This window comes from Lynx rufus, unplaced genomic scaffold (genome assembly GCF_022079265.1).
Source record: "Lynx rufus isolate CCGP_SWC_20201006 ecotype Redwood Valley unplaced genomic scaffold, mLynRuf1.p SCAF_21, whole genome shotgun sequence".
Lineage (NCBI taxonomy): Eukaryota > Metazoa > Chordata > Mammalia > Carnivora > Felidae > Lynx > Lynx rufus.
In genome coordinates, this window is record NW_025814836.1 from 21,877,099 (window position 1) to 21,887,788 (window position 10,690).

At 56.7% G+C, this 10,690-nt stretch overlaps 1 protein-coding gene across 1 annotated transcript; it reads right to left on the reverse strand.

The window, feature by feature from the left end:
- Positions 1–2,005: 2,005 nt before the first annotated feature.
- Positions 2,006–8,331, reverse strand: HAPLN3 (hyaluronan and proteoglycan link protein 3). Its single transcript, XM_047086524.1, has 4 exons — positions 8,217–8,331; positions 4,612–4,980; positions 2,998–3,300; positions 2,006–2,326 (listed from the first exon to the last, which is right to left on the reverse strand). The coding sequence occupies exons 1-4, from the start codon at positions 8,329–8,331 to the stop codon at positions 2,040–2,042; spliced, it is 1,074 nt and encodes a 357-aa protein (XP_046942480.1). The 3' UTR covers positions 2,006–2,039.
- Between the last annotated feature and the right edge of the window lie 2,359 nt (positions 8,332–10,690).

The following is a 10,690-nucleotide window of genomic DNA, read 5'->3' on the forward strand; positions in this document are numbered from 1 at the left end:
GTTCCGTGCACCTATTTATATTTTTGAAAACGAGATTATGATAATTATAATAATAAAGACATTGGAAGAGATCTATTTCTTTTCTTTTCCCTTCTTTTTTTTAAAGAGAAGGCAACCAGGGTCTGAGGACTACCGAAAGGGGCTCTTAAGGAACGGAGGCAGTTGGGACGCATTTTGAGCAAATGATCCCGAGTTGGGTGAATCTTGTCTGTCCAGAAGGCCTGGAATAGTCACACCTGTTGTGCTTTATTTTTGTGAGGGTGCCTGTACGTTTGATGGACGGTGTGTGTGTGTGAGAAAGCCAACGGGTGCTGTGTGTGGATTTGCAAGCTGGCACGTGGTCAAAGGACCATGACCATTAACTCACTTGAGCTAATGAGACACCTGGTCACTTTGCATAGTTTGGTTCTTTGATGGCACACTGCTCACACAGGAATTGGTGGGTAGAGTAAGTCAAGAGCAGAGGCAAAATCAGGATTTATGAGAGGGAACGAAAACAGTTGACGACAGCCTGGAAACGGTGAACCTTTGCCTACACGTAGTTGTGGTTAGCTAGTTAGCCGGCCACCGGCAAAAAGGTCTGGGCATCCTGCCCTTAAGTAGGCTGTAGGATATCAACGAAAACGATTTCTTTTCTTTTCTTTTTTTTTTAACGTTTTATTTATTTTTGAGACAGGGAGAGACAGAGCATGAACAGGGGAGGGTCAGAGAGAGGGTGACACAGAATCTATGCAGGCTCAAATTTGAAAACCTCAGACATAGTGGTGGGCTCGAACCCACGGACCGTGAGATCATGACCTGAGCCAAAGTCGGCCACTTAACCGACTGAGCCACCCAGGCGCCCCTCAATGAAAACGATTTCAATCGCTTATGGATTCCCCCAACAGACCTTGAGTTGGGACTACATCAGAACCAAGAGGGTTTGTGACTCAGCTGGTCTGGGGCCGAGAAATTTGCATTTCTAGTCATTTCCCAGGGATGCTGCCTGGCCACACTTTGAGAAGCAAGGGCCTACGTGAAGAACAGGCTGTGTAACTTACTGAGAGTGCCCGGGGTGTGCCCGAACAGGGGCATCGGGTCTTGCTTCCTGAGGCTGGGGGAGGGGGAGCAGAGGGTGAGACACAGAGGGGGCTGGTCTCTGAGATCCTTGGGGTGGGGCACAGCCTCCTCTGTCCCCTGAGAGGCACCTCCCTCTCTTCTGGGAGTAGAGGTGGCGGCAAAGCCGGCCGGGGCCTCCAGCCGCAGGGCCAGCACCGACACAGGTTGTGCTACGGGCCGGTGAGCCAGAACGAGGCTCCTCCAGGCCGAATGAGGCTGAGAGGCAGACACGGGGAGGGGCCGAGTCTCAGCACCATTCATCATCCCAAGAAAGTACATACACTTGAGGGCCGCTCCCCAAACGGGGAAAAGTGAGAACAGAATGCAGGCTCTTTGGAATGAAGAGAGAAGGTAACACTGGGGAGGGAAACCGTTCCCTTTCCTGGGACTCCACACAGAAGCCGAGGGACCCGTGTCCTCCTCAGGGGTGCTGACCTGAGCCGGCAGCTCCACCGACAAGTGGGAGCAGGCAGGGGACCACAAGGCCCAATGCCCAGCCCCCACCCCACCCCCACGCCCTGCCCTGCCCCGCCCCCAGGCTGAGGGGGAGGGGAGCCGCAGCCACCACCGTCATTGCCCCCTCTGGGTGCCGGCCTCCCTAGGGCAGGGACAGGGGCTACATTCAGTGATGGCAGAAAGCCCTCGTGAGCCCATGAACCTCCAATGTCCTGGAGGAGAGGGGCAGAGGGATTCCTGGGGAGAGGGGAGAGCCTTGAGGTCTCGCCAGAGCAAAGGGAGGATTTGGAATCTTGGATTTACCAAAACACAAACAAACAAACAAACAAACAAAAAAAACTCAGCAATTTCAAAATTTGTTTTTAATTTGAGAAGTATAAAAGCAATACAAAAATGGCCCCAACCTGCAAGGAACAAGGAACCACTCAATAAATAGAGCCTGAGAGGGGAGGGTGCGGGCCGTGCGGACAGCAGGTGCGCGGGGACTAGCGTGGGCGGTAGCAGTAAACGCCGTACCTGCGGCTGCGCGGGTCTGGGAAGCCGAAGCTTCGGACGCCAGGCTCCAGGGGCCCGCAGTTGGGACGCGGGTGAACCACAGGGTAGCGGGCGCTGCCATCTGCCAGCCAGCCGGCATCACAGCGGTCCAGACCACGGAACTTCCAGGCGGCAAAGAGCTGGCCCACCTTGGCAATCTGGGCGCCATCTTCCTGGCAGGCCTCCTTGGCCTCGGCCAGCGTCAGCTTCTCAGGGTGGTCCAGGTAGTACACCTGCCCTGTGGGAAAATGGGGTGTGAGGGTGGGGCAGCGCAGGGGGCAGCCAGAGGGGGGGAGGGGGGAGCTGCAGAAATGCCAGTCTCCAAAGGCCTAGCAATTAGGAGCCCAGGGGGTTCTGCCATGGATATTCAGGGGATACCTTCCCAGTTCTGACCCCTTCTCTGAGAGTCCCATCCCATCTGCCGTGGGGCTGGGGTCCCTCCAGTCCCTCCAGTCGTGTCTGTGCTCCACCCCACTCTTAACTGCACCCTGGGTGGGCACCCCACCTAGGCTGGACCAGTCGGAGTCTCTCGCCCACTCAGTCATTTACTGAGCACCTACTACGTGCCCGGACACTCTTCTGAGTGACCGTGAATCCATGTCTGTTTTTATCTTCCCATGAAACGATCCTCTTTGTGGGACAGACGATGCTGTATTTGTCTATGATGCCCAGAGCCTAGGCTGGGCCCTAGCACGCAGTAGGCTCTCAAAATACGTCTGATGAACGAGGAAACCAGCGATTGGTGTGAAACAGCACCAAAGCACTCAAACACTCAGCCAGACGTGGCTTCAGTGTCGGCAGGTGCTCCAGACCTCCAGGCAAAGGTGCGGGCAGAGCGGGCAGGGAGGTCCTAACGTTCCCCCAGATGCCGCCCTCCCACCCCTGGCCTGTGCCTGGCCTGGCACTCACCCTTGAGGGCAGCGGAGAAGCAGAACACGTCATAGCGGTGCAGGCGGCGGTGACGCGGGCCGTAGCTGCGCACCCCGGGCGCCAGGCCCAGGCCACCGCAGGGCTGCCGGGCCAGCGTGACGGGGTACTGCACCGAGGCGTCCTGCAGCCAGCCCGCGTTACACCAGTCCAGGCCCTCCTCCCAGGCCCGGAATAACTGCTCGAAGGAGGCCACCACCGCGTCCTGCTCCTCACACGCCCGCTGGGCCTCGCGGAAGTTGAGCAGGTAGCGGCCCTGGGGGTGCTGGTAGGGAAAGACCACACCTGGGGAGGGAGGACAGAGGGGCTGGAACGGGTGGCCCAGCCGGCTGGAGACCCCGGTCGCTGCCCCCGGCACTCTGAAAACACGTAGTAGCTAGTTAAGCTCATGAACGGATCAGCCAGTTAATGTCCCCACGTATAGAGCGGGAATGCCACCTAATCCACAGGGCTGTCGCAGGAACCCCAGAGCTGTGGTCTCCATTGTGTCCCCCCCCCCTCGCCCCCGCCCAGATCATATGTTGAAATCCTGAGGCCTGATGTGATGGGATCAGGAGGCCACCCTCAGGAGGCACTTAGGTCATGAGGGTGGCATCCTCGTGAATGAGATGATGCCCCCTCGCCCCTTCCACCGTGTGAGGACACGGCGAGCAGTCTGTGACCTGGCCGAGGGCTCTCACCTGCCGGTGCTGGCATCCTCCCATCCCCACCGGCCCCGCCATCGGGGATGAGGAATGTGACCCCTCCGGCCGCCAGGTGGGCTAGGGAGGCGGGTGCTGATGGTAAGAGCCCTTGACTTACATTTTATGTTCAACTTCTCAGAAGAAGGTACAGGAGGCGCTACCCCCATCCCTCATCTCACGCGGGAGGGGACGGGAGCTCCCAGGGGATGAGGCGTCTACCCAGGACGCCAGGCTGGGAGGGGGTGGATGTGGGGCCTGAACACGGTTCTCTGTCCGTCCCAGCCGTCTAACAGGTAGGAGAGGTCTGAGGACGCACAGCCCCGTCCTAGGGACAGAGACGGGACTGTCCACTGGAGCCCGCACACAGGGCCTGGCTGGTTTGGACAGCACTGGTTTGTGACTGTTGGGTTTTTTTGGTTTGGGGTTTTCGTTTTTTAGAAGAGCCTTACATAAAAATCCAGAGATTTCACGTAAAAATATACACTTCTCTTGTCAAATCAGAAAGCCTGGCTGCACGGACTCTGCTTCCGGACCTGAGTGGGGCACTCCTTTGGGATGGGATGAGGGTTCAGCCACTGAGTGGTGGGTTCAGTCCCCACTACTCCTGTCACTCGCACTGGGCAGCCTCTTTGGTTTTGGGAGCGTCTCAGCTCCGTCTCTAATTGGCTGTGGGGCCAGTTCCTCTGAAGAGGGTGTGAGCCAGAGGGAGTAGAGGGTTCTGGAGCCCGACTGCCTGGGGTCGACGTCCTACGCTGCCATTCATGAGCTGTGAGACCTTAGGGAAGTTACTTGACGCCCCTGTGCCTCTGTTTCCTCATCTATAAAACCAGACTGATGATAACAGCAGGGGTGGTCCTGAGGACTGCATGCTTGTCTAACGCACAGAGTTCTAGATGGTTTCTCAGGGCCTCACCCCGCAGCTCCAGCTCCACCAGGCCGCTCTCGTCCTCCAGCCCGTCAATGACCTCACAGCGGTAACGCCCGTAGTCCTCCGGCCGCAAGTCCCCGATCTGCAGCGACACTTCGCGCTCCCTGTCCTGCCGCAGACACACCCGGCCTCGGTAGTCTCCGAAGGAGCGGTGCCTCAGCCCGATGGCCACCAGCACATCCTGCTCCGGGGCCCCGTTCTCTGACAGCTTCCACCACTTGATGCGCACGGGCCTCGGGGACAGCAGGGCCAGCTCGTAGTGGTAGTGGCACGGCAGGGTCACATTGGCCCCTCGGTAGGAGAACAGGGTCTCCTCGGGCGTCTCTACCACCAGCCTCACCCCGTTGAAGACGCCTGCGGGAGAAGTGGGGTGCAGATGGGGACCCGTGGGGCACACGTGTACCCCTGCAGCGGCCGCCCCCAGCTCCCGCCAGGCCCGGGAATTAACACATTGCGAGAACTGCCCTAACGCCGCACCCGTCCCTGCATCCACGCGTTCTGCACTGGGACTCTGCATCCCCTGTCAAGAGGGGGCTCTGCGTCCCCTTCCCCTCGAATCCGTGCTGGCCTTGCCACTCGCTTTGACCAAATGAACTTGGCAGAGGTGACTGTTCTGAGCCTGGGCTCCAGGAGGCCCCGCTGCTTCGGCTCCTTCTCGGAACCCTGCCAGCCTCCATGAGAACGAGCCTGGGCTCACCTGCTGGAGAAGGAGAGCCCCACGTGGAGCAGAGACGAGCCCTCCCAGCTGAGGCCGTCCTAGGCCACGCAGCCCCCAGCCGACCTGTCCCCCGACTGCAGGCACAGTCTGTGAGGAAATGGCGGCCAGCCCAAAATGCTGACCCGTGGAATAAGCAACAAAGCAAAACAGAAAAACCACCGCTGTTGTCTTAAGCCATTAAGTTTGTGCATAGGAAGCTAGCTGATGTAGTTAGGTGATAAGAGCGCCCCACATCAGGTGGCTGGTTGGGACTCAGATCGCCCTGAGTGTCCTTCCCTACCACGCTGACCACGGAAGAGCACAGCTTGTCCTTCGCTGTCTGTCCACCTGTCATCCATGATTCTTCCCCAAAGACCTAGCAACACAGGTGAGAGGAGGCCAGGACTTCTACAGGAGACAATACTCAGGGCTCACGGGTGCCAATAAACACAGAGCCTAACAAACCCCCCCCCCCCCAGAACCAGGTTTATGCTGAGGCTGGCTCATCTTTAACTTGGGACCCAGTACAGAGGCCTATCTCCTGATCTTGGGCCTGGACTTAGACCCCTGGAGGGACACAGGGTGGGGGAGGGGGGTAGGCTTGGGGCAAGCAGGAGATAAGAGGCTCCTGCAGAGGACCTCAGGCTGCAAAAGCCAGATGCTTTGGTGCAGTGGTTCCCAAAGCGGGGTCCCCGAGCCAGCAGCAGCAACATTCCTGGGAACTTGTTAGAAATGCAAACTCCTGGGCCCCAGGTCAGACCTCCTGAATCAAAAACTCCGGGGCGGGGGGGGGGGGGGGGCGCGGGGAGGCCCAGTGATCGGTGTTTTAACAGTTCTCCAAGTGACTTGGCTGGTCACTCAAGTTGGAGAACCCTGGACAGGCAGCGGGCACGGAGGTTTGAGACCACAGGCCCGGAAGCAGCTAAGCCAGCCTTGCATCTCGGCTCCAACTTTCCACAAAGCTAATCTGATCTAGTCTAGCGAAGTCCACCGACTCTGCAAACCACTTTCCTTATTTGTAGAACGGGGTAGTAATAGTACCAACAGCGGGCCGCGGTGAGGCCCAAATCAGGTGAGGTGGGAAACCTGGCACACAGAACGTGCCCAACAGACGTGAGTCAGGACTCTCATTCCGTGGCTACATCCTTTGTGTTCCCCAGTGCTCTTTGGTCAAGCTGTGTTTGAAGCTGTAACCCGAAGACCATGAGAAGAACATTTGGCTGAATCATAATGCATCCGTACGACTAAACACTACACGGCCAGGAACCAAAAACACACAAAAAAACAAGAAACACTACACAGCCAGGTAAAATAGCTTGGCAGCTGTATATCCACTCACTGACCTTGGGGGGAAGAGCTGTATTCTACGAAGTGATGGCAAGATTCCCAAATCACATGTATAGCAGGAGGTTGAAGACAGTTTTCTTAATCTTATGTAAAAGGCTGGAGGGATACATCTGAAATGGCAGTAATGGTTCCCTCAGGTGGGGGGAGCTCTTTGTGATTTTGCTCACACGTATTCAGAGACTGACGGGAAATGGTGAGATCACGGGTAGAAAGTTTCCGTTTGTAAGTTTCCTTGAATCTCCTTAAAGTAGCGTTTGTACAAAAAATAAGTTCTAAGGCAAAGGAGGGTGGGAGGTCAAGTCATGGATGCCCCAAGCCATCCATCACTGATTCCTGGAACCTGTGAGGGTCACCTTCTACAGCAAAGTGGAGTCTACAGGTGGGACTAAGTTAAGGACTGCAGCCACAAGTATCTGTTTAGAAGGAGGCCGAGGAGATGGGAGGATGGAACGGGAAGGCGAAGCGACCATGGAGGCAGGGACGGGGTGACGCAGCTGTAAGTCAAGGTCCATCAGCAGCCACCAGACAGCGGGAGGGCCAGGGAACGGATTCTCCCCAAGAGCCTGAGGGAGGCTCACATCAGGACCAGGGCCTGGGAAGTGTTTGTCCCCTCTGTCCTTCCACAAACCAATCTCAGCATGGGTTCTTAAGATCTGCGTGCCCTGGGAAGCTGGCTCAACTCTGTGAGCGTCAGTTAGCTCATCTATGAAATGAAATAATCCACAGGATCTGCTTTCGGGGCTGCAAGGGCAGCCGGCATCAGCTTGGCCCGGTTGGTGCCTTCATTACGCTGGTTGTTAAGCTTGCCTATAGGTCAGGTGTTTGTGAGGATTATGAGACCATGTATGGAAGGCGCTAGAAGCATGCCTGACACATAGTAGGTGCACAACACATGCTAACTAAACAGTCACCTGCCCAGGGGCACCTGGGTGGCTCAGTCGGTTAAGCGTCCGACTTTGGCTCAGGTCACGATCTCACAGTTCACGGGTTTGAGCCCCCCGTCGGGCTCTGTGCTGACAGCTCAGAGCCTGGAGCCTGCTTGGGATTCTGCATCTCCCTCTCTCTCTACCCCTCCCCACCTCTCTCAAAAATAAACATTTAAAAAAATACATTTTTAAAAGTCACCTGCCCAAAGCCACGTAGCTAGTAAGTGGCAAAATTGAGATTCAAACTCTCATCTGTCTAACCTCAAACCCCCTCTCCACTGAGGAACTCCAAGGGAGGTCACATTTAATTTGGATCTTGGAAAACTGGCAACTTCGGGAGCATTCTTAAGCGCACCTGTGTCCCGCACAGGTGAGATTGTCAAGTGCTTTCGGTTCCAATGCGCTCAAGCCTGAGGGCCTAGCAAACGGAGTAACTGAACCAGCCCTTGCAGTGATCTTAGAAATGCACCTGGTCCCCTGCAAGGGCCCGGATAGGGAAGGGGCTGCTGGCTCCGTGCCCTGTCCCCTGTCCCGGCCTGGAACCTGCATATCACAGCAGGAGCCAGGAGAGGTCTCGGTCACCCAGTGGAGCCCAGAGCCAGATCCAGGAGGCCGCCCACCTTCGCCGTGGCCGTTGCCCAGGTTCCAGCCGTCGGGCTTGGAGTAGTAGAAGCCGTTGTAGAAGGGCAGCCCGGAGACACAGGGCAGCAGATACAACAGGAGCAGAGGGCGCATGGCGTCACGCACGGCCGCAGGGCCAGGCTGGAGCCCGGGGCAGGCTGGGAAGAGGAGAAAAACCCATTAGAGAAGCCTGCTGCAGGGTGGGGGTCAGGGTCCCCTGGGTTCCAGCACCCACTCGTTCGCTCGCTCAACAGATAATTATGGACTGTTCTCAGAGTCTAGAAGATGCGCTGGAGCAAGGCCAGGTCCCTGCCCTCGGGGGACCGCACCCCACGGGCAAGATGGACAGGGAGGAAGCCAGCAAGGTCTCGGGAGGAGCCAGGAGGAGGCAAAAGTCCTGGAGAAGATTTCACAGGACAATAGGGCAGTGTCAACTTTTCAAACCGGACGTTTGAATTTGAAAAGTTGTGAGCAGCATTTCTCAGAGACTAGACTGGAAAATCTCGGGGTGCGTTCGTGTTTAGTGAGGGGAGTCCTACCTCGTCGAGCTTTGATTTCAGACCAGAGATGCCTTTGAGGGGGGGTGGGGCGGGGAGGTCACAATGTGCAATTTGTCTCTGATCCCGAGTCAAGGTCAAAACCAATTTTAAACACCATTCCGACCTCGGTGGACACACAGAATAGGCAGCTAGTCCGTGGCGGTTTTGTTTTGTTTTTTAATGTTGCATTTAAATATTATACCTTGATTACTGAGGGTTTTTTGGTGTGCGCACACATGCTCCTCCCCCGCATTTATTTCTGCACCCGAGGCTAACGCTTCACTCACCTGCCCCTCATCACCATTTGCTGAGCGCCTGAAGGTTTAAAAGACCGGCAGCCTTGGAGGAAGTCAGTACAGAGCCGGGGCAGAGGCGTGGGCGGGGGGCCGCAGAGAAGGAGCGCGGAAACTAGACTGTAGACGTGGGGGTTAGCTAGGCGGGAAGGACACTAGGGTGTGCCCAGCAAGGGCAGGGCAAACACAAAAGCCCAAAGGCCAGAGAGAAGGGGGGGGGCTGGGAATGTGCTGGAAGCTATCTGTACTCTTTTCTGCCCTGATCCCCGTGGTGGCTTCTCTTGGGGGGGCTGGCTTCTGGCTTCCAGTAGGCTCCTCTCCCAGCACCTGTTCTCACAGGACCTCTAACCCTATTTCCTCCCTCTTTCCCCCCAAGACCTGGGGGGGCAGTGGCTGTCCTTGCTTGTCTGTGTCTTCTCCCTTGTCTGTTGCCCCCACCCCCCTCTAGAAGCTAGCCAGTCCTTATTAGAGTCTCTTTAGTGGAACCACCTAGGGTGAATTCTGTTCCTGCCAAGACCCTGACTGATCTAGGGGAGAGGCCGTGAGCCGTTGGGGCCCAACAAGCTGCTTTTTCCCTCTCTCCTTTGCCCCAAAGGCCCTGGGGTGCCAGGAAGGCTGTAAGCAGAGGGCCCACAGCATCAGACGAACGTCGCAAACTCCCCTCCGGGGGCTGAGTGGAAAGGGAACGTGAGGCGGCAAGGACAGGGCAGCAGCAGGCATCTGGGAAGCATGCTGTCATGCAGCCACGTGGAAAAACACTTAGGGTGCAATTTAAAACGGACAAAGCAGATGTGGGAATTGCCACTCTGCTATGATTGTAAGTAAGGTTGGGCCCCTGTGAGCTCGTGTTGTATGGAAACCAGAATGGGAGGGGACAGCAAAAGAGACGGGGGGAGGGGGGACGGGAGGGAAGAGGAAAGGAAAGCACGGAACCCGTAAGGGTGGTCGGATTATGCAGGGAACCTTCTTGTTTCCAGAACAGTTAGGAACTCTTGGGGGTGGGGGGGAAAGCACAAATGTGCAGGAAGATAAAAGGTAGAATCTACTCTCTTAGACGCCTTTGCGGAGAGCCTAAGGCCCGGACTTGCCCTCTGTGCCGGGCATTACAGTAAGACCCCGCCCTTCCGAGGTCTTGCTTCTTCCAAGAGTCCCCAGGTGACCCCCATAAAGCCTCACAGGGACTTGGATCTGGGCAGCCCAAGCACAATCAGGCAGCCTACTATGGAAGTTTGGGGGTAAGAAGATCTGGGTTCGAGTCGCATCTCTACTGCTGACAAGCTGTGTGATTGCAGGCTGGTTTCCTCGTTTGGAAAACTCCCTGGCCTATTTCTCCCCCATATGGTCTGCTTTCCTCCTACAGTAACAGAGCTCTAGACCGGTGTGTGCTCAGCTGAAAGCTGTATTCCCAGCCTCACTTTGCAGCTAGGAGAGCCAGAGCTGGCCAACGGCAGCAAGCCAAATGAACGTGCCACAGGCAGGCCTTGCGTTAAAACAGGGACAAGGGGCACCTGGGTGGCTCAGTCGGTTAAGTGTCTGACTCTTGATTGGGGCTCAGGTCATGATCTCTCGGTTTGTGGGTTCCAGCCCCACGTCGGGCTCTGTGCTGACCGGGTGGAGCCTGCTTGGGATTCTCTCCCCACC